General features: G+C 49.1%; 1 protein-coding gene across 3 annotated transcripts in view; it reads right to left on the reverse strand.

Moving 5' to 3' along the window:
* Nucleotides 1-24029, reverse strand: part of Alox5 (arachidonate 5-lipoxygenase) — a 65439-nt gene that overhangs the window by 3529 nt on the left and 37881 nt on the right. For all 3 annotated transcript variants that reach the window (XM_074079447.1, XM_020185466.2, XM_074079448.1), the window contains 5 exons: nucleotides 15752-15858; nucleotides 14709-14881; nucleotides 7379-7525; nucleotides 1170-1373; nucleotides 499-585 (listed from right to left, as the gene is read on the reverse strand). In XM_074079447.1, the coding sequence (XP_073935548.1) occupies nucleotides 499-585; nucleotides 1170-1373; nucleotides 7379-7525; nucleotides 14709-14881; nucleotides 15752-15858 (718 nt within the window). The remainder of the gene's footprint in view (nucleotides 1-498; nucleotides 586-1169; nucleotides 1374-7378; nucleotides 7526-14708; nucleotides 14882-15751; nucleotides 15859-24029) is intronic.

Here is a 24029-nt window from a genome sequence, read left to right on the forward strand (position 1 = left end):
CAGGGAGGAACCCTCTATCTAATGCAAGGGGTAGAGTCAACCTGGCACTGCACAGCAGCAGAAGGGAGGGGCAAGCTCCCACTGCAAGAACAGACAGGCAGCTGCCAGGAAAAAGTGGGGATACTCCTGCACCAATGGGGCATGCTCCTCCCTTATGGGGAGAGTGAGTTGGAGCATCAAGGGCCAGAAAGAGCAGAGGGCAGGAGACCGTGCTCTGGGCACAGTGCAGGTCCCAGGCAGTGTTGGAGGGCAACACAGGTATCTGGTGTGTGGGAGGTCAATGGGCCATGAGGAGTGAGTCCCAGAGGTAGGGAGGGGGGTCTAAGGGAGGTGATGGGGAGACATTGCAGGGAGGGAGACCAGCTGGTGCACTGGGCAGAGAGCTTGCCATGATTGGTGGGAGGGGCTGGAGTCTCCCATCCTTCCCAGGCTACCACCGCACGGGAGGCTTGGCCTTCTGAGACACTTCCAGGCCCCGGAGGGTGGGAGGGCACTCACCTTGTCAAAGAGGCCATACTCGCAGATGAGCTGCTCACGGGCCTTGGTGTTAATGGCAATGGTGAACCTCACGTGTGCCACCAGCAGCTGGGCGGGTAAGGAGAGACTTCAGCACCCTCACCCCCCCATTCAGGGTGCAGGAGGACATTGGACACAGGAAGGAAGTGAAGGTCAGGGTGCTGCTCTTCCTGAAGGCCTGGGGGACTCAGCTTTGAAGCTTACTAGTAATGGCAACAGTGATAGAAACCATAATAGCACCTGTATCATTTTTAATTATGTGCTAGGCACCGTTTTAAGCTCTCTGAACTTAACTGTCTTTATCCTGATTATCACCCTGAGGCGCAGTTTAAGTTTAGTCTCCAAACACCCCAGCAGTCAGTGATGGTAACACCGGGGAAGAGGGAAGGACCTTGACAGTGAATTCATTTGCCTTTTCAAACTACTTCCAGGCCAGCCAGGTTCTGTCAGGCTCTGGCCCCAGCCCCAGTCCCAGCCCCATGTCCTGGGGGACCATCAGGATTTCAAACTGCTTTCTCTTGGAGGCATTACTGCCTCCCTGGGCATCTCCCCTGGGGTTCCTCTGCTACCAACTCCAAGTCACAGTCCTCGGTGGGGAGGTGAGCTCCTCTCCCAGGTACTCTCCTCCCAGGTGGAGCAGGGGTTGGTTGTACCTTGAAAATGGGGTGCACGGCAGGAAGCTGGCGGTACATGGCGATACCAAAAACCTCAGACATCAGATGTGTGTGCAGAAGGTGAGTGATGGTTTGGTGGATGTGGAAGTCACTGGAACGCACCCAGATTTTGGCCAAAAGCCAGTCATATTTTGCATCCGAAGGGAGAAAAATGGGATTCTCCTCTCCTGGGGTTTGGTTGAGCTGGCATATTGAAGAAAGAAAACACACTGCTCTAGAATATAATTTTTGGAGAACCTGGCCTCAGGAAATTCCAGAAGAATCCAAACATCTTTAAGTGACTTTCAAATCACTAGATGAGCTCAGAAGGCCACTGAGGGATTGGTGTTTCCTGTCCCAGCTACCCAATCTACACAGCCATGAACAACTGATCAGCCTTTCTGTGCTCCAGGCTCCTCATCTATAATTTGGGGAACAGTGATCTCTCCTGGGGTTGGTATGGGCACTACATACGGCCTCATGGAGGCTTCACGTGTAGGAAGCAGATGCAGGTGGCTGTGACCCAACGCCTCTTCCTCTCCTGCTTCCTTGCCCATCTCCCTCATACCTTCCACCCACTAATCCATGCTTTCCTTTGCCCTGCCCTAGAACGCTGGTGTTCCCCAGGGTCTTCCTGGATGCCTATGTCTTCTCTTCTTGCCCCCAGTTAGCTCCCCTGTACTGGGGCTCCTGGGTCAAGATCTGCAGCCAGAGCCCTGCCTGAGCCTGGGACCTGCAGCTGGACACCCCCTGTAGTATAGGCCAGCTTCCCTTCCCTTTCCAGTTTAACTCCACACTGGTGATGAGGCGATTTTTCTCTGAAACGCAAATAATGTTATGTTAATCTCTTCCTGAAAAATATTCAGTCACCTCTTAATGCCAAAAAAATGAAGTCCCCAAACTCCATGGGATTTGGCTGCTGACACTCTATGGCATAGCCCACCACGCACCTACCTCTCCGCCAGGCCAGGCTTTGGTGTGGTGTGTGTGCGTGTGGGTGTGCATGCGTGTGGGTGTGCGTTTGTGGGCATTTGTGTGTGTGTGTTGCTGGGGATGAACCGAGGGACTCACCCATGCCAGGCAAGTACTGTACCCCCCAGCCCGCAAGCTCATTGCTCTTACCAAGCCCTACTTTAGCACTGGGCAGTGAGACCTGGGAGCCTGGAAGGCAGGGACTAGTGCTACCCCATCTAGCAGGCTGAGGGCCTGGCACTTCAGGTGACCTAGGGAGCAAGGTGCCAGCAGCAAGTGCTACAGCCAGAGTGTCAGGGAAGGGACTGGGCTGGGCTTTTGGCACTTGGAGAGATCAGTGTCAGGAAGGGAGAGTTGCCTGTGTGGAGAGCAAGCCAGTCCTGTCCCCTAAGTAATTTGGAAGGTGGCTTCCTTGTTTGTCTCTCAGTCCAAAACAGCACATCCAATAGATATATAATGCAAGCCACACGGAGAATTCAAATTTTCAGGAAGCCACTTTTTTTTTTTTAATAGTTACTGGGGTTTGAAATCAGGGCTTTGTGCTAACAGGTGCTCTGCTGCTTGAGTCACTCCGCCAGCCCCTTTTTCCTCTGGTTATTTTTGGGGTCTCGCTTTTTGCCCAGGCAGGTCTGGACTGTGATCCTTCTATTTGTGCTCCCCAGCTAGCTGGGATGACTGGCGCACACCACCGTGCCCAGCTTTTTCTGTTGAGATGAGGGCAAGAGATCGTTTTGTCCATGCTGGTCTGTAATCACAATCTTCCTGATCTCAGCCTTCTGCACAGCCAGGATGACAGGTGTGAGGCACTAGTGCCTGGCCAGGAAGCCAGATTTTGAAAAAGTAAAAGAAAGCATGTAAAATTTAGGTTAAAATATAATTTTATTTTACTCAATATATCCAAATATTATCACTTCAGCAAGACACCAATCTGAAACTATTAAATGAGATATTTCACGTTCTTATTCTCATTCTAAATGTTTGAAATCTGGCATGCACTTTGTATCTACAACAGATCTTGGTTTGGCCAAGCCATCTCAAAGTGCTCTAGAGCCCTGAGGAGTCAGGGGACAGAGCAGCTGTAGCAGCTGGCTCCAGCCTGCAATTGAAGGGTGGAGACAGGCAGGAGAGGAGAGCAGAGGTGACCTTCATTGCATTCTTAATTATTTGTTTGTTAATGGGATTAGCTGTCTACCTTTAACTACCAGATACTTTTAGATAAAATTTTGAGAATCAGGCTTTCTTGAGCAATTAAAAGGTCTGAGAACTCTGTACCTATGTTCTCATAAAACAATATTCTTTGAATATTCTTTGAAATGGTCCCAGTGCTCAGGGTTCCCACCCCTCTCAATACTTCACTCACTTTGCACTAACTGCCTGGCTTACAGGCACCTGCTGCTATACCCTGCCTCCTAAAGCATGTGGGGCACCTTCTATGCTTCAGGCACCCTCTGCTTCATGCTAGGGGTGATCTTGTTGAACCTTCCCCATGACCCAGCCAACCAGCCATTCCTTGTCGTTCCTACTTACATAGGGAATGAAGTTCCCAGTGTTTAAGCATCTCCCCCATGTCACACAGCAGCTAGATAAGTGAGGAGGGCTCAGTGCTCTGCCTGTTTCAGACCCACCACACTGCCTACTCCCTTTGCTTCCTTCTGCCCACACAACACATGAGCGCTCATAGCCTGCTTCACATCTTCCCTTCCCACACATCTTTCATGGCCTCCCACTCCTGTCCAGGTCTCAGTCCAGCATGGGACTCCAGAATGGGTACAAGGCAACTTGTTTGCATTATTCATCCTCCCACTTGCTGCTCAGAAAGGCTAATTCCACTGATAAACGCCTGCTCAGTGGTACTGGTTATCAGAACACTGAAACGGTAAACAGTCTTGCCCCCGCCTCCCAGCACCCAGCATCCCTTCAATTGCCTTGCCATGTGACAACATGTACTTAGAAATGACTTTTGCTAAAACCACTGCCTCCTCACTTGGGCCCACAAGGTAAGTAAAAGCAGGATAAAAGCCTGGTGTCCCTGCCTTTATCAGGTGTTTCCTATGTCTTAAAACTTTGGGTCAGACTCCTGCTTAACTGCAAATAGGCATGTTAATGACCCCAGGAGTACCTGTCTAAAAACTGGTGATACCTAACCTATCTCATCCCCTTCAAAGCTGAAGGCACAGAAATAGGAGTAACTGAGGCTCTCACTGTCAGCTTTTACAGCATCCAGTTCCAAGATGTCCCAAAAGGCACCTGAAAGTCTCCAGTTGTGGTCCTAAACCTGCAGTCACCTTGGATTCCAGGAAGAGCAGAGCCTGGCAAGACAGATGGCCCTGTGGTGAGATCACCCCTAAGCAGGAGCAATCATCTCATGGGAATCTTACTGTCTGCAATAAGGACTTCTTTGGGCTCTGTTGCAGATCCAGAGCTGGGGTAATGATCAACCAGACCACACTTGGACTGCGATTTCTCTTGCTCACCCCCTGCCCCAAACCTTCCCTTATTTAAACCTAAAGCTTAGCCTGGGGCTGGTGGTTCAAACCTGTAATCCTAGCTATTTAGGAGGCAGAGATTAGGAGGATGGTGGTAATAGTTTTCGAGACCCTGTCTCAGAAATATCTAACACAAAAGGGCTGGTGGAGTGGCTCAAGTGGTAGAGCACCTGCCTAGCAAGTGTGAGGCCCTGAGTTCAAACCCCAGTACTACCACCAAAACCCCAAACAAAACACACACACACCCCCAAAACAGTTAAAAATAAAGCTCATGCCAGAACCATGAAGACAGGCTAAAATGCTTCACTTCTATCTTTCCAAAATAGCTACACTGAATAAAATCCTTTCCTGCCTTTTCATTGTTACTTCCCTTTACTTTCTTTGGAGTGAGTGGCTGGATCTGACATGCTGGAGCTCCAGAGTCAGGCCTCTGGTCTAGGACTCCAGCTATAATGCCAGCCTCTACCTCAAAACCCCACAATCCTCACACCATTCACTCTAAACTCCAGAACCTCAACAGCACACCAAGTTCAGCAGGTGCTGTGGGACCTGCTCAATATTGTACTGTGACCCCCACCATGGGCAGGCATGGGGTGGCAGTGTTAACTACTTTTTGGTTTTGGCCACCTGGTGGGTTAGAAGTGGGACCTCACTGAAAAGTTTAATTTGCATTTCTGTAAGTACAGGTGGAGCTGAAAAGCTCCACATTTCCTATTCTGTGAGCAGCTTGTTCAGATTCTCTGCTGAGGTGTTTGCCTTTTCCTTGTCAATTTGAAGGGCTCTTTGTATGTTACAAATATCTATCCCTGACCTCTGACCTGGCACTGTGGACCTGTTATTTCCCCAACCTATTACTTCCCTGGTGCCTTCCCCAGAACTGCAAAAAAAAAAAAAAAAAAAGAAAAAAGAAAAAAAAGTTGGGTGAGCTGGCATTTTTCTGATATACAACTTTCCTATTGAGTATCGTTGCGATTTTTTTGTACATCCTTTAAAATTTTTGCATAATTTTTCTTAATATGAGCATTATATTATCAGGTAGGGTCTCATAGTAGAGTGCTTGCCTAGCATTCAAAGGCCCTGGGTTAGATTCCTGGAACCCTCCAAAAAGTTGTTACGACATTGTTATTGGACATTGTTTTAGAGATCCTATCACATGTGGTAAAACTGAAATAAAGCAATCAACAGACAAACTGTAAAAGAACTGGGAAGGGGCTGGAGGTGTAGCTCAGTGGAGCAGCACATGCTCACATGCTAAAGGCCTTGGATTCCATCTCTAGCATCACACACACACACACACACACACACACAAAACAACCAAATGTAGGGAAGATTATCTTTTCTGGTAATTTTTCTAGTAATGATATGATGATAGACCTAGAAAACATGAGATTCTAATTTTTTAAGCTATTAGAATCAATATGTTCATTTAGCATTGTCCATACAAATATACCCCTCAAAAAGAACCAATGGCCTCTCTCCATACTAACAATATATAATGCTCCTCCTAGCATCTCCCACTGATGAGTTCTTCCCTTATGTCCCCTGCCTCCACCTTCTGCATCAGTTTCTCAGGCATAGTCTCTCTCTGATAACAGGTTGGGGACTCCTGGGGGCAGGGGGACAGTGCCCCTGAGAGGCTGAGGGCCGGAGATCTGGAGCCAGATGACTTGACTTGAATCTTAGCTCTGTGACTGACTGGGTATACCTGTGCCTCAGCTTCCTTATCTGGGTAAAATGATCAACATCAGTAGGGTTGTGTAATGATTACATAAATGGAGATAGGTCCTTGTCTGCAATTCTAGAGGCTAAATGTGCTTCAGAATTCATAAATTTTAGGATTTTAGCATTGTATAAGCTTCATTTCATGGCATGCCTCACTCCTCCAGGTCTGGCAACATATTTTATAGTCAAACAGTAAGTAGTATTTCTGCAGTTATCATTTGCATATCACATATACTTGAAATTCTTTCCCTTATTGGTTCAGAGGTTTATTTGCAGCTAATGAATTTGCTGCGAAATTTCAACTATGTAGCAATTTTCAGGGTTGTAAAAGGGTTGCTGGCAGTGTGGTTGCAGTGGCACATCAAGCTACTATGCCAATGCATCCAATGTCCAGGCCACATGCATTGCTTGCTGAATGCTCACCTGTCCATCCTCCATGGGAGCCCCTGTACCATACCCCTGACCTCCACCCCTACTTATTCCATCCTGTCTGTCCTAGCCTGGACCTTGCTGACTGCACACCAGCTCTCACAGTCTAGTGAGATGAAGCCCTGTGCCACTGCCTCTCCTTCAGACTGCTCTCCTGGCCTTCCACTGTCCTTGGGGATGACAGCGGCATGGAGGATGTCATCCCAGGATTGGCCCAGCTCCTGAGGTGCTGTGGTGGCTTTAGATTCCAGCTCAACTCACAGCTTCACCTGCTTGGCCCCCATGGCCATCTTGATTTGGGGGCCCTGGTCAGCATGGCATCCCAGGACAGTTCCACAGTGCTCCTTGCCCTGCCAGGGGTCTCTCAAGTGTGTCTGGGACAGTGGAGCCCTCCCTGCTTTTCATGTTGGAGACTGCCACCCAGTCCCACAAGAGTCTTTAAGTCCTAATGTCTCAGTTTTCCTTCAGATTCAGTGACAGAACTGTGAGGCAGAGCTGTCTGTGCCTCCTGGGTGCAGTGGAACTGTTCTGGAAGCTCCTCCCAGAGCTCCCTGCCCCCAAGACCAAGCTGTCCACAAGGGCTGGGGCTGGGCAGCCTACCTGGATGGCTATGGGTACAATCTTGTTGGCCAGGTTCTTGTACAGCAGGCAGATGGGTGCTGCCAGGAACTGGTGTGTGCAGGGGTCGGTTTTGTTGGCATCGATGCCATCCAGCAGCTCATAGTCCACCACAAAAATGTTCCCTTGCTGCAGGAGGCAGAGAAATGTGTGCAAATTACTTTCAACAGAGATGGACCCAAGAGTTAGGCCCAGGTGGGGAGTCATGGATTCTGCCTATCCCCCTTCCCTGCAGCCTTACATTCAATTGTTCTTTTTCCTAAGAGACCACCCAGAATGGCTAAACAAATGCAGGCTAGATACCCAGACCATGGTAACCCTTTGCAAAAAGCCCCCAAACTCCCTTAGCCAAAAAGCCCATCTAATGCTCCATCAGCTCCCCCTCTCCCCCCCTTACCCAGCTACCTCACACACCAGACATCATCCCACAGGACTTCACCCGCTCCAGTTAATTCCTGGAGGGGACAGAGCTCATGTTCCTTTTAGAGTGAGTGAACTTAAAGAAATAAAAAAGGATTTAGGAAATTACACAGAAAACCCAGATCAGTACATCCAGGCATTTAGAGAAGTCAGCCAAAACTTTGAACTGAGCTGGAAAGATATAATGCTATTGCTATTTCAGACCCTCACTTCTCTACAGAAACAGCGGGTACTAGAGCAGGCAGTCACAGCTGGAGACAATTATCACTTAGATAAAAGTGGCCCTACTACAGCCCTGTCTGGGCCCTCACAGGAGGAGGAGGAGGGGGAGTGTGAAGAAAGACAAGGACATTGGTTACCTAAAAGGGAACCTCGATTCCCAATTCCAACAGGAGATCAGGCAGTGCCTAGGTATGACCCTAAGTGGGACCCTGAAAATGACAAGGATGAATGGAGTCATAACCATTTCATCCACTGCATTCTTGAGGGTCTAAGGAGAGCCAAAGTAAAACCTCTTAATTACTCCCAAGTCACAGCTGTACAGCAAGGACCCTTAGAAACTCTAGTAGCTTTCCTACAGAGACTTAAGGATGCTTTACAAAAGCATACCAACATTATACCAGAGTCACAGGAAGAGGAAATTGTCCTAAAAGATAAATTTCTAACAGTCAGCACCAGATATCCGTAAAAAGCTTCAGAAATTGGTGGCTGATGGGAGCAGAGATCTGGACCAATTGGTCTGTGTAGCCACATCTGTATACTATTACAGGGACTTAGAAAAAGAAAGGAAGGACCTGGAAAAGGAAAAGAGAAAGGATAAGTGACAGGAGGCTCTGATCACAGTGCTCAGAGAGGCTTCAATCCCCCTGGGCAAAGTCCAAACCTGAGGACATGCTTTCAATGTGGACAGGCAGGCCATTTTAGGAGGGAGTGCCCCTGGAGAAAGGTACGTCTGTGACCTTGCCCCATTTCTCGGGGAAAACATTGGAAGGCACACGGTCCCCAGTTCTCAGGGGAACCAAGGTCAGAGCCTCCCACCCAATGACGGGTCCCAGGGCCTCCTATACAGGCTCTGAAACCACCGTAAAAGCAGAAGAGCCCCAAATTAAGCACAAGGTCAGCCTCCTTATCAATACTGGAGCCAGCATCTCAGCTATTCCTTTCTCTCCCGGACCCAGGTCCTCCAAGAAAATTACTATTCAAGGCATATCAGGCCAGCCTCTAGAGTGTTATTTCACTCAGCCTTTAGCCTGCTCCCGAGGAGATTTCCATTTATGTCACTCCTTTTTAATTGTCCCAGAAACCCCTACTCCCCTGCTGGGGTGAGACCTTCTATTCAAATTGGGAGTACAGCTACTTTTACGCCCAGGAGAGTAATTTTGCTTGCCCCTAATAGAGGAACAACTAGACCCCACAGTGTGGACAGATGGACACACTGTGGGATGGGCATGAACAGATGCCCCAGTCCTAATTCATCTCAAGGACCCCCTCCTGGTTTCCCCATCAAAACCAATATCCTTTAAAGCCAGAAGTTAAGGAGGGGCTAATTCCCATAATCAAAGACTTAAAGAGACAGGGACTGCTAATAGAATGCTCCAGCCCATATAATACTCCTATTCTCGGTGTCAGGAGGGGACCTAACAAATGGAGGCTAGTCCAGGATCTCTGCCTGATCAACAAAGCAGTAGTGCCTCTCCACCCTGTAGTTCCAAACCCTATACGCTTTTAGCCCAAATACCTCCGCGTACTACTTACTGCTCTGTCCTGGATTTAAAGAATGCCTTCTTTTGCATTCCCTTACACCCTAAAAGTCAACCTATCTTTGCCTCTGAGGACCCCAAAAGAAACTCTGGACAGGTCACTTGGACTGTCCTCCTCCAGGGATTCAGAGACAGCCCCCACCTCTTTGACTTAACTCTAACTCAAGATTTGGCAAAAGGGCAATATCCACAAGCTACTCTGCTACAATATGTAGATGACCTCCTCCTCTGTGGACCAAATGAGCCTGTCGTTTCACGAGCCACTGAGTCCTTACTAAACTTCTTAGCAGATAGAGGTTATAAAATCTCTAAAGAAAAAGCCCAATTGTGTCAGTCTAGGGTTACATATTTAGGTCTTATTCTGGAGAAAGAAATGAGGTCTCTAGGAGAAGACAGAATCCGTCCAATCCTGACGTTTCCTCTACCTAAAACTCTAAAGCAATTGAGGGCCTTTCTGGGGGTCACAGGATACTACAGAATTTGGATCCTGGGATATGCAAATCTACCCAGGCCCTTATATCAAATCCTTAAGGAAGCACAGAAGGATACCCGACCCTTTATTGAGTGGGATGACAAGTCAGAAAATGCATTCCACAGGTTAAAAAAGGCTCTTATGACAGCTCCCACCCTGGGTCTCCCAGTACAAGACAAGTTTCAATTATATGTCTATGAAAAGAGAGGACTGGCCTTGGGCGTGGTGACTCAGCTCCGGGGCATCACTCCCCAGCCAGTAGGCTACTTAAGCAAAGAGTTAGATCAGGTAGCCAAGGGATGGCCAGGATGCCTCAGAGCAATGGCCACAGTAAGCCTTCTAGTGCTTGAAGCTCAGAAACTTACCCTAAACCTCCCCCTAACGGTTTATACCCCACATGACCTAGGGGAAGTTTTAAACTCAAAAGGAGAACTTTGGCTATCTAATAGCCATCTACTTAGATATCAGGCCCAGCTTCTGGGAGGGACAGAAATAACTTTAAGGACCTGTCAGAGCCTAAATCCTGCATCCCTTCTACCAGAGGCAGAGGGAAATCCTGAGCACTCATGTGAGGAGGTACTTATGGAAAATTATGCTGCCCTACCTGACTTAACTGATCAGCCCTTTAAAAACCCAGATCTAGAATTATACACTGATGGCAGTTCCTTTGTCAAGAATGGTGTCAGACATGCAGGGCTTGCAGTTGTGACAGAATTTGGCATCCTCAAATCAGGTCCTCTTCCTCCTAATACAAGTGCTCAATTGGCAGAATTAGTGGCCCTAACAGAAGACCTAAGACTGTCAAAAGAACAGAGAGTCAACATCTATACAGATTCTAAGTATGCCTTCCTGATCCTGCATGCTCATGCAGCCATTTGAAAGAAAAGAGAAATACTAACTACAACAGGAACAGCTTCCCATAGGGATAAAAGGGAGGTTACTTTAATAGTTTTAGGGATAACTGCATTAGTTGCAGCCCTAGCTGGAATCAGTTATGGGGTGATTCCCAGTCATGTAACTGCAAAAAGCCTAACCAAAGTAGTAGAGGACACCTCAGACCAGGTAGGCCTTGCCATTAAGGACATGCAAAGGTCTTTGTCATCCCTTGCCTGTATGGTAATGGAGCACCGCCTGGCCCTAGATTTTCTTTTGGCCAAACAAGGGAGGTATGTGCCATCGCCAATACTTCCTGTAGCACATATATAAACACTTTAGGCATTGTAGAGGAATGTGCAGATTACATTCTCCAACAGGCTAAATGGCTCCAGGAGCAGTCTCTTGAAAGTCAGGTTTCTACTCAGGTGTGGGAACAAATAAGATCATGGCTCCCCTCCAGGACTTGCTTCCTACCCTTTCTGGGGCCTACAGTTGCCATTATTCTCTTGCTTGTGTTTAGGCCTTGCATTTTAAACTTACTTGTCAAGTTTGTTTCTTCTCGCCTAGAATCCATCAAACTACAAATGCCTCTGGTGGAGATGAAAACGACCTACTATCGAGGTCCCCTTGACAACCCATCTCTGGTCAGCCCCTAGGCTGCAGGTCCCTTCATCGCCCCCTATCAGCAGGAAGCAGTTACTGAACAGACTTCCTGGTCCCTATCCCTAACAGCAGTTAGGGTGACCATTGAGAGGGGGGAATGAAGGACCGAAGGATGGATTGCAGGAGGTCCCAAAAGGCAATAAGAGGTCAAGGAGACACTTCTCCTCCATAGAAAATGCCTGTTTGCATCTGAAAGGCATCTCTGCCCTCAGGCAATGCAAAAATAGGCTATAAAACCCACTCCCCACCCTTGCATTCTCCGATATGCAGTCTTTCTCTTCTCTACAAATAAAATTTTTCCGACTTCTGCTGTTAGAGTCTGCTTATGCTTTCATTCTCAGAGCCTGCTCAAGAAACCTGAGCACTGAAATTCCTGCGCATGTCATCCGTGCATCATGAGGTAGTTGGCAGTGGCTAATTCCATATTTGCTGTACCTGAAACCGGCTTGACCCTCATGAAAGATGTTGAAAAACCACCCAGAGTGTCGTTTATTAATAAAGATTTTAGCGCTGCAGGACTTAATTTATATGAAGTTCAACACAGAAAATTAGCCACTGTCAGAGCCAGAGAGGAAGAGATGGTAAGGGGAGGGGGTGCTATTAGCGCAAGGGGAAGGTAAGTGGGGGTGGGGAGGGGGATTCAGCAGCGGGGGGGGGCAAGTCTGCAGGAGCAGATGGGGAATGTCTGCAGGGTTGACATGCTGTCTGTGTGTTGGTCTGAGGCTGGCGACACAGTGGGTCGCTTGGTGGAAATTCATTGAACTTGTTGACTTTGGATGGGTACCCTTTTCTTCGGGAGCCGTGAACACACCCAGATACAAAACTAGCGCCCCATTAAAAAAATAAAAAAAGCAAAATTAGTTTCCAATACAAAACCCGCGGAGGCGGACACCTGCCCTCGATCTAGAGGACGCACCGTGCGTCCTCTAGAGGGCGCCCGACTCCAGCGCGAGGCCCGGACTCGGTGAAGTCCGTAGACTCCAAGCGCGCCCTGCCATCGCGGCACTAGAGATGTGCTCTAAACGTCTGTCGCCGTGCTCCTGACTCATGTGGGGCTGGGGCCAGGTTGGTCCCGGAGGGCGTCTGCCAGGCCTTGCAGGCCACCTGGTCAAGGAGATGGGGGCCGCGGACTGCAGGGCTGGCTAGACTTCGGGGCAGGCTGGACCACCAGTGCCCACTGCCCTGAAGGAATGGCTAATTAAATCCTCGGCCAGACAACCCAGTACGGTCAATGTGATGAAGGAAGGAGGGGAACTCAGGTCTGTAATCCCAAACCTCCCTTTCATCCTTTTGGAAAACTAGGGGCAGGCCCTATCTACATCTGCCTTAGACATTGCTGTTCCTGCCTGTCTAGGGTCTGGGTCCTCTCCTGTTCAGTACACTCCATTTTCCTGGCTATAGTGGTTGGTTTGAGAATTATCTCAGGATCCAATTGGGTCCAGGAGGGCTGGCCCTAAAACATTTGCTGAGCCTTTCTTTTTGCTAGTGGGTGGTGCTTGCTTGCTACATTGGTGGAAGCTAAGTCTGAAGCTGTGGTATTTTTGCTTCCACATAAGGAAAAGAAAACCACCAGAGGCAGAGACTTTGAAAGTGCTTGAGCTCATGAGCCCATTGGCTCTGTTTTGATGTTGCCTGAGCCAATTCATTTCTTGGATTAAGCCAAATTGAGTTGATTTTTGTGATTTGAAACCTAGTATAAAGTCTAAGAACAAAAGCAATCCTGAAGAACTATAACAACGACTCAAAACCAACAATAGGAATGTGTACAGTATGTGTCAGAAAAACCCCCAACCCAGCAACAGGGGTAGAACTTCTCTACTCATGTTCCAAAAATAAATTGCACGGCAAAAGATTTAAAAGAAAAAAACAATTTTGGGGTTGGGGATGTAGCTCAGTAGAGCTACATGTGTTACCTAGTTCTGGGTTCCATCCCCAGCATTGCAAAAACCAAAATAATTTAGTAGGAGTTTTTGTAGGCCACAAGCTTACAATAAATCACTGAGGGCCTGCTAGAGAAAGGGGGCAGGAATGACAGAGGGATTTAAGAACTGTGCTGGTGGGAGGATGATGGGGACAGTGTAAGATAAAAAGAGTCTATTCAGTGTGGATGTTTATTAAATACTGCCTCATGATTTAAATTGCAGCTTGACCATCAAGACCATGGTGGTGGTGGGGAGTCAGCTCAAAGGAAAGATGACCCACAACCTGCCTGCCCTGGTGGTGATGGCAGGTACTCACCAGCAGGGGCCTCTTCTTGTATGGCTGGGGGCCCTGATGGCTGCTCAGACCCTTTCAATTTTAGGATGTTCTGGCTTGTAATGCTCTGTGATTCTCCAAAGTTTGAAATCTATAGCTACTGAATTAATTTTAGCTTGTTCAACAATTAAATCTACAGAAGAATATTGCTGTAGGTATTATCAGTTGTCTATGTGACCAGGTAGTGTCCTGTGGCCTGGAGAGGTCCAGGAAGAAGGGCTAGGACTGCCCTGCTCAGGGATTTCAACTGGGTAGGCATCCTCCAGAGGCAGGTGAGCAGGGTGTTGGGGCTGTGAGGTCTGTTTCTGGAGTCCCATAGTGAGCTAAGCATGCAAGACAGAGTGGCCAGAGACAGCAGAGGCTGCCTGGACAGCTGGGGGACAGAGGCCTAGGGGTGCTGGCTCCAGTGGGGAGGGGTGAGTTACCAAGGGCTGTTGGGACCGTCAGCATGGGATCCCAGTGTGCAAGTGCCTGATGTGGTTTCCACCAGATCCAGAATCAGGACTCGGGGGAGGGAAGGCAGGCACAGACGGCACTGACATTTCTAATTAGAGAGGAGACATTTCTGTTAGCTCCCCCCTTTTGTTTTTATGCAAAGTCTGCTTCTTCCTCCAGTTTTCTCACCTTTGCAAGGTGTGTGACAATTGAATGGCTGTGTGTGGAAGGCATCTGTCACAATGCCTGGCCCACAACAGGCCTCTAGTTAGGGGTAGCTCCCATAATTATTGATAGCGATACTGAAAATATTGTATTCTCCCAGATGTGATGCTGTGGACAAACATCTCCCTCAGTTCCTCCTCAGGCTGCACAGTACCCAGGACCCTCCTAGGTGCTGCTGCCAGGAAAAGGAAAAGACAGGCCCTACCTGGATCTCCTGCTCCAAGCTGAGCTGCCGCTCCAGACTGCACTCCACCATCTCCGTGGTCACAGGGAGCTTGGGGGGAAGCTTTGTGCAGCGCTTGATGAGCACAGGGTTGCAGCCATTCAGGAACTGGTAGCCAAACATGAGGTCTTCTTGCCAGTGGTTCATGACCCGCTCTATGGAGAGAGAAGCAGGGCCCACTGGGATCTGAGCAGAGGGCATCCAGGCCATAGTCCTCCTGACCCTGACAGACAGCAGATTCCCTACTGGATCTCCTCTCCTAGGCACTCACTGCATGGTCAGCTGGCCACAAAATCAACTTGCCAGTCATGCTCTAGTCTTGTACCCCTGCCAGTCAGCAGGTCAGGCCAAGGTGCTACCATGTCCTCCCTGAGCTGGACCTTAGTGCTTCACAAGAGTCCAGGGCCCCCACACCTCTCACAAGATCTCAGGTCCTTCAGCCCAGCACAGAGGGAGGAGGGGAACCAAGGGGAGTCCTGAGGCGGCTTTGTCAAAAGATGCTTCTTTGTATGCTGATTTCAACACCTCTTTATCCAACCACCTCTGCCTCCCAATTCTGTGGCTATTATGTTCTTTCCATGCCATTACTGTAACTAGCCAAACACATCCTGGCCTAAAGGACTCCAATTTGCTTTTATATAAATGCTTAAAAGAAACCCAGCCAAATCCTGCCTCTACTCTGTCCAGAATCACCACAAATGATTGATTTATGTAAAGAAAAGGTTCTGATAGTTTTAAGATTAACAATGAAATGAAGTCAAGGGTGCTTGAGTTTGAGTGTCCAAGGAGGAGAAACCGCTGGGTGAGATGGTGACTATAAGTGAGACCACTGGCATGTGTGTTTGGGGGTGGGGTGGGGCGGGGGGGTGGTGGCTGGCCTGAGTGACGTGGAGGCGAAGCCTGGGCAGTGAAGCTCCTGAGCTGCAGTGGGGTAGGGCAGCCCTGGCCAATTTCCCAGCTAGTCTTGGACAGGAAAATAGCATCCTTTTTCCCTAGCACTATGAGTGTCCCCAGAGCACACTCACCAGAGATAGTGTTACTGATCTTGACGAAGATCTTCTCAAAGTCAGCGAAGTCACTCCAGGAAGACTGGAACATGTGCATGAAACGGTTGATGAACAGGTTTTCCATCCTACAGACCAGGAGACAGGTTACCCTGACCACCGCCATGCCTGCCGCCTGGGCAGAGCCCTCACGCTGCACTCACACCTCAGGCAGCTTTGGGTGACAGGTGCTGACCTTACAGAATCAGGGCAGACACTGGCACCTGTGCCTGATACTCTTCCTACCACACCTCTCCTATGAAGAGACCAGGCCAGTGCCCTCCAAAATAGTGCAGAAGCTCAAATCCCATCCACACATGCTTTCATTCTTTTATTCACTCATTCATCAGACATTTGCTGTGCCCCCTCAGTGGAACAGTTCCTAAGCAAAGCTCCAGGGACAAGGCACCCCAGTCCTGTGCAGCTGCTCTATAGGGGCCTGGATTTTGGAGGGGTGAGTAATTCAGTAATTCTGCCTAACCCCACTTGTGTGCTTAGTACTTGTGTGCAAAACACACAAGTTCAAATGCTCATTACACAGGACAGCAAAATAGAAACCCAAGGCAGGAGCTCACAAAATTAAAAATGCAAGCTGCAGATAGCAGAAGTGAGATGTGAGTGACTGAGCAATCCCAGGGGCTTCCTGGAGAAGCCAGTATGTGGAATGCATCCAGGAAGGTGGAGGAGAGGGGAAAGTCTTCCCTAGCTTTCTACATAACCTAAGCAGGGTACAGGACAGAGGCTTGGGGGAATTCTGGCTACTTCTCACTGTGACACGTTCTGCCTCAGGTTCTCTCCCTGGCACACACTGCTGTAAGTAATGAGAATAAGTGCCCTGCTTCCTTCCCACTGTCAGAACTTGCTGGTGCCCAGTCCTTCATTTGACTCTGGCTACCTCTTAGAATCCAGGCATCCCTCCTGCTCTGTTTTTTGTGTATGTGTGGTTCCTCACACCTGGAATGCTCTACATCCCTCTTTCTTCTCTGCTGTGGCCTGACCTTACAGAATCAGGGCAGACACTGGCACCTGTGCCTGATACTCTTGCTACCACACCTCTCCTATGTTGAAACCCCAGTCCTCAATGTGATGGTATTGAGATGAGGCCTGATCTCTTCCAGGTGATGATTTGGGTTGAATGAAGTCACAATGGTGGGGTTAAGAGGAGACCAGAGAGCTTGCTGGTGCTCTCTGTCCCTTGTCCATGCCATCTGAGGACACAGTGAGAAGGTGGTAGTCTGCAAGCCAAAAAGAGAACCCCAAATCTGCTGGCACCTTGACCTTAGACTTCCAGTTTCCAGAACTGTGAGGAATAAATTCCTATTGCTCAACCTGCTCTGTCTGTGGTACTTTGTTGTGGTGACACCTGTACACTGAGACCTGCTCCTGTGAGCGTGTGGGTGAGTGTGGAGGCCTCATGCCCCACTCCCTCCATCTCAGGGAAGCCCTCTTTCCACAGACCAGGCTGTCGTGTCATCCCTACTCCCTGATGCTGCCTCTGGTCCTCAGCAACACCAATTGCAACCTAAGTGCAAATCGAGACCTTGAATACTTGCTTCCTGCCTTAAGCTCCGAGGACAAGGGTGTGTCAGCAATGCCCAGCTTCAAGTTCAGGCCTCCAGCACCCAGAGGGGCTTAGTATCACCTCATCAGGGAAGTGCCTTGATGCCTGGTGCAGGTCAGTGTACCATAGAGCTCCTTCAGTAGGCTCCCTTCCTGCCTTCCCATAGTCCCTGAGTGACAGAAGAGCCAAGACCATTCCAGGAAGCAGCCTTGAACACTGAGGGCACAGCACCCTGCTTGGACTCAGCCTTTGGGTGGAGGCCTGGCTGGACTGAGCTGCAGACATGCAGGTACAGCCAGGCTGGGTGTTCAGGAGCCTCCTCAGCCCTCCTGGCTTAGAAAAATCTGAGGGCAGAAGACAGGAGTCCTATTCAGAGTAAACTTGGCTAATGGGACAGAGGTCTCAGGATATCCAGCTCTGCTGCCCTATGGGAAGACACCCTGTGGCCATGCATGAGACAGCTAGGCAGAACCACTGAAAGCAGGGGACTCTCTGGATAAGAAGGAACTTCGGGGGGCTCTCCTGGGCCTGCCAAACCCAGAAAATGCATGTGAGGCCCCTCTGTATCCTCTGTAGTTCAGCAAATGCTCCTCCTTTTTCTACTGGCCACCCTGAGTCCCTTGGAGGCCAAAGACAGGATCTTGGGTCCACAAGGCCAGAGATTTCTGTGCATGTCCAATTGTCAAGAGGATATATTGCCAGAGCCCAGCCCAGGCATGCAGTTGGCTTTATGGTAACAGCACACAGTAGGTGCTCAGCACCCTGGAACTGCAGAATGATGATCTCACTTTCTGGAATCAGGTACCTGATAAGGCCCATGGAAAGCAAGGAGCTTTTCCACCTGTGCTTCTATATCCAGGGCAGACTGCATTCAGCACCACAAGTGTGCAGCCAGAGCCTATGAGGGCCTGGCACAGCTTCTTTCGGCCTGGCACCTCTTTCACCACTCAGCACTCTTGTCTGCTGAGTGCTCTGAGCTGCAAGACTGTGGAGCTGGAAGAGTAAATCTCACTGGATCATCTGATGTCCATCTGGGTGTGGAAGAGGACTTATTTCTGGGAGAGGAGAGGCCTTCCCATGTCCCTGTGAACCCGCTGGGTCCCAAGGATAGCCCAGCACCAGAAGCCAGTAATGAAGTCCTGGGCCTGGAGGTTCCCACCCTGGGGATGCTTGTGGGGAAGTGGGGTGAGTCATTATCTCCCCAGTTGGGTCTCCTTGACCTCAAAATAGAAGAACCTTGAAACAGAGCAGGATGTGGCAACATTCAGAGGAAGCCACAGATCCAGGAAGAAGTGGGGTTAGAAGGAAAATGTTTATGTGTCATATAGAGACAAAGTATTTCTACATACTTAGAGGCATCTGGAATAGTCAGCATTTCAATTATCTGATTTTGTAAGAAAGGGACGTCTGCAGCACAGAGAGGGCACCTGACTTATTTAAGGTCACACAGCCAGGTAATGACACAGCTAGGTAATAATGTGGATATATAATGATGCAACGAGGCAGGAGGCCTGACTGTCTGACTGAACAGCTGTCTCCTCCGCTGAGCAGCTGGCCTGGACAGGACACCAGCTGTGAGCTATGTGCTGGGAGAGGCAGAGGCGCTAGCTTCCTCTGCTCCTCCTCCCACTTTCCTTCTAGCAGCTTCTCTATTTTCTATTTCATAGTTTCATTGTTTGGGGTGGGGACAAAGTTTGCAGTGCAGGGCTGGCCTCCTTCCAGGCACAGCAGGTGGCCTGGAAGAAGCCTCTCAGAAGAGGCCTGAAATCATGCTGGAGCCCAGGTTCAATGGGGAGGGTATCCTGGGTGACCTCACGATGAGTTTCAGTGTTCTGCTGGGTGACCTCATCAGTGCTCTGCTGTGGGGACTGGGTTAACCATGGGCAGAGCAACTCTGCTAGAGCATGGTCCATGGGGGACAAGGGCCTGGCCCTTTGTGTGACAGTACTCAGTCCCCTGACCTCAAGGACCATCAGTGCAGTGTGGGACCCCCCACAGCTCCTTAAGGAAGCTGGACCAGGGGATCTCAGAGCCCCCAATATCTCTGCCATGTGCTGAGAGTCTGGACACAATAATCCTGCATAGGACTGGGAGTCCCCGGGCATGGGTGAGGAGGGGCAGCCAGTAGGTGAGGTCAGCATGGAGCATTAAGGGTCTGACCTAGAACCCCAGCCCCACCAGTTCCCAGACACATAACCTTGGTAAGTCGCTTAAACTCACGGTGCCTCAGTTGTTTCATCTATGGAATGGACATAAAGATAGTCACTGCCTCATGGGGCTGACACAATGTACATCATGTATTGGTGCATAGGAGAGCTCCCCAGGTGTCAGTGACCACAACCAGACTGCCCTGTACTGCATGCTAAAGTCTGCGTCACAGGCCCTGGGGCTCCAGGAAACCCACAGTCATTACCAGCCTGCAGAACAGCATGGACCCTCTCAGTTCCCCTGGCCCCTCGGCCATATCATCTTGCCTTTCTGTCTTTTCATACCTGGTGCTGGTCTGTCTTTTCCTCCCTCCACTAAAACTTCAGGAGAGTCTGTATCAGTGACCTCCCCTGTATCCTTTCTTTTCTCTGCCCTCCAGCAGCAGTGCTTCAAAGTGGCCACAGCCAAAGGGCCATGATCAGCTCTGAGATCCCCTGATCTCTTGGAAGCTTCTGACAACTGACCCATCCCTGGGCCTCAAATTGCTTTCAAATTCCATGGTCCTGCCCAGGCCAGGCTCTTTGTCCATGTCCTACCTTGGAAAACTCAGCTCCACTTCCACACACAGACCCCACCCTAGTCCTTTTGGATAGCTGGGGATCTCACTGCCACAGAGTGCCATCTTCTCCACTCCTCTCATCAGATCTTTTAGGCATCCTTCAACACACAGTGTGAGCATCTTCTCTACTCCAAGGCTTTATTTCTGATGCTATTCCCTCAATTTGCACATCCATCAGACAGATGGGCTGAGATCCACTAACCTAATCAGTCTTTCTTTGTTGTCCTGCTCCATCCCACCTATGACATGAATCATTCCTTTGTCCAGTGTATCCTTGCCCACCCATTAGTTACTTTGTAGCCATTTCAGTTATCAGATCAACTATAGTGGTATCACAGTGCTTTTGTTCAAGTAACACTTATTTTATTTATTAATGGCCCCAAAGTGCTGGAGGAGTAAAGCTGCATTTCTGAAGTAAGAAGGTGAAAGTTTATCACAGGTGTGTGTACAGGAAAATACATGGTATGTAGAGTTCAAAACCATCTCCAGTTTCAGCCCTCCTTGGGGTCCTTTTTTTTTTTTTTTAAGACAAGTCTCAATATGTAGCCCTGGCTGGCCTTGAACTCATGATCTTCCTGCCTCAGCCTCCTGAATGCTGGGTACACAGCACTGCCATGCTTACTCATTGGAGGTCTTCAAACGCATCCCCTGCAGATAGTGGGGTGTGGTAGGAGGCTCCTGTAATTTGAGCGCTATTGCTGAAGAGTTTGTAATGTTTTATAAACTCTTTTTTTAGGGTAGCTCATTTTATGCTTTGTACTAACTCTCGTTCTTATTTTATGAACCATTTTTACCAAAAACAAAAATGCTACATTAGTAAATCAAAAATTCTCAGGCCTAACTTTTAGGTGGGATTTCTTCACCTATATTTTTCCAGGAAATTAGTATTTTTCCATTGGGATACACACACACACACACACACACGATTTTATATAAAAATTCAATAGAAGTAAATAGGGCTGATACACAGAAATGTTAGCAGAAGGTGGGGATTATTTTTTACGTTTCCAATTTTGAGGTAGTATTTGTGAAGCTGAGGGGAGAATACTATTATCTGTGAGTGCTGTGGTAACATGGATCATTTGCTTCTGAGCTGGGTGGCAATCCGAGGGTGTCGGGTCCTCTTCCCATACAAAATTCCTGGTTTTGCTTTCCAGAGCCAAGGAGCAACTCTGCTTCACTCCTCTTCATCCTCATGACCCTGCCTCATGCCCCAGCCTCTGGGCTTCCCCTCTGCCCTTGCTGGTCTTTTTCCTTCCTCCACTAGAACTCTGCCCTGTCCACGGGACTCCATCTCTGCACTCCAGGTTTGTAACCTTCTGCAGCCTCCCTCTTCTTAGGGGCTGGTCTTTCCTTCCCCTCATTACACATGTCTCCCAAGGAGCTACATATGCAATTATCTGTCTGTGTCTGTGGGGATCTGTTCCATGGGTCCCAAAGTCTGCAGACACTTATTTAAAGTGGCATAGCATTTGCATATAACCTGTGTGCATCTCCTTGTATTCTTTAAGTCATCCTTAGATTATTTTACTCCCTGGCTCAGTGTGAATGACATGTAAAGATGCTATTCTGTATTGTTTAGGGAATAATGACCAGAAGAAAAAGTCATACATGCCTGTACATTTTTAGTACAGATGCAGGTGATTTTTCAGGTATTTCTGATCCACAGTCAGTTGAATCTGCAGATGTGGAAACTCATATAGGGAAGCTGATTGTACACAACTTTGTCTTCTTTGAGCAGGCAGCAGGTGGCCTGGGGCAGGGGCAATGAGAGTGTGGCTGTCAGACCACACAGCTGCCCTCCCTGCCAAGTCTCTCCCTAGTCCCTCATAGTGTTGTCCACCACTGCTATGGCCTCAAAGCTGGCTGCAGCCTCTTAGCTTTGCCTCATGTCCCTCTGGGCTCTGGGCCACATCACAAGGGACTGCATAGGACTCTCAACCTCAATGTGCCCCAACCTGGGCTTCTCTCCCCCTTCATGGTTCTTCCTGTCCAGCTTCCCTCTTTAATGATCACTCATTTTTCCCTACAAATGTGACGTACATCATCAAAGATGTTGTGAGTTTTTCCTTCAGCCTTTTCCTCCAGTGCCCTAAATTCTAAATACACCCCAAGCCTAACCACAACACACCCTGTATCTTCCCTGCTCCTCAGCCCCTATCTTCATGGGGTCCTCTCCCCACATGGGCTTCTCATCTGACCCACACAGGCTGTCAGATCAACCTTCTGCAATAGAGCTCCATCGCTGCTTGTCACAGACACACAACTCCCCATTTTCCACTGGATGTGAAAATTTAGACCCCTGATGTTAGCTATGTCCACTGCAGCCTCATGGTAACATTTTGGAGGCTGCCTTCCCAGGAAGATGACTGCAGTGTGGGTAGTCCCCTGGATGAGCTGCTCCACACATGGACCCCTGCTGGTTCCCCCCTGTCTGTCTCACGTGTCAGGAACCATGTAGTGGGTGTGAGGCTTGGATACCTGATCACTTCTCAGAACTCAGCCCCATTCTGTACTGTCCTCCCTTACCCGAAAGGAAGCTTCTCTTTCTCAATTTCCTTTAAAGAGATCATCCCTTATCAGTCTCACTAACCCTGCAATCAGGTGCCAGGATGCACACATTGTGTGGGCAGTAAATACACACTGTTCTACCCTCAAAGCCACCAGGAAGTTTCACAACCCACTTGGTTCTGCTAGTGGGCCTGTCTGCAGCACACCTTCACAAATGGCACTTTCCCTGTCCCACCATCATCAGGCCCCATGTGTGACTGCCTGGCCAAGAGCAAGGCCAAGCCAGACTCCTCAACTGTGAAGTCTTCGTGTATTAGCAGGAGATGTCCAGGTGGAAAGAGGGTTCCTTATGTGTCCCTATGAGGGATATCTTCTCAGCAGGCAGAAGATAACAAAGGAGTGTCCAGGTGGACCTGACCTCATTACCAAGAGTATACATTGACTAGCACTGACTTTAGGGAGACCCCCTCTGCATCCACAGATCTAGCCCAGGTGGTCCCATTTCATTCTCACAGTCCTGCCTAAGTAGGAAGCCTGCACCAGCTCAGAGCCCTCTCCCATGCATCCCTTGTCTCCAAGATCGGTCCCTCTGAACTGCTTCCTTGTGGTATGGCCTGCTTGGCTTCTCTTATCTCCTTAAACCTCATGTGTCTTGATCCACTGAGCTAGCAAGGAAGTGGTACTCAGCTGACTGCCTCCACTGAGCTGCTTGAGAACTCCCAGGATTTCTTTGCTCTGTTCCTACCAAATAGTCCATCATTTAAGGGACTGAGCAACAAGGATGATACAGAGAAAGCTGGCTGCATGTCACTGGAGTTATGGGTGGCTGATGTGGGCAAGATGGGTGTAGGACACAGAAGAAAAGACCCCAAGGGCTGCTAGGAGTTTCTAGAAGGGCCATGATCTGCAAATAATGGGTGGGGAGCATCTGTGGCACAGCACAGCTAAAAACAATGTGCCACAAAGGTGCCCTGAAGACAAATCTGGAATCCACATGGCTGGAGCAGCCTGGACAGGTGGGGAGGGGAGAAGGCTGGGGGTGGGCAGGTCCATTTGTATGCATCTCCATCACTAGGCAGATGCACTGGGCTCTCACCTGTGGTTGGGGAAATCATTGAAGGATTTCAGATAAGGGAGTAAAAGAATTCAATTTACTTTTTTAGAAGGAACCTCCAATGAATTGTATGTGCACTTGAGAATGACCCATCCAAATGTTGTTAGAAGATCCTAGGGAAGCAGGTGGGAGGATGCTCCTGAGGGTGTCCACATCAGAGACAGATGGCAGAGCAGGGAGAGGAGGATAAAGCTCCCTGTGACCACAGCACATGGACTTGACCCCACATGCAACCATGTGTGTGCAGGTGGGTGAGGCCCAGGAGGCATCTAAGCCAGTGTTTTCAACCTTGACTGCAACTGGAATC

Source organism: Castor canadensis, chromosome 7, assembly GCF_047511655.1.
Source record: "Castor canadensis chromosome 7, mCasCan1.hap1v2, whole genome shotgun sequence".
Classification (NCBI taxonomy): domain Eukaryota; kingdom Metazoa; phylum Chordata; class Mammalia; order Rodentia; family Castoridae; genus Castor; species Castor canadensis.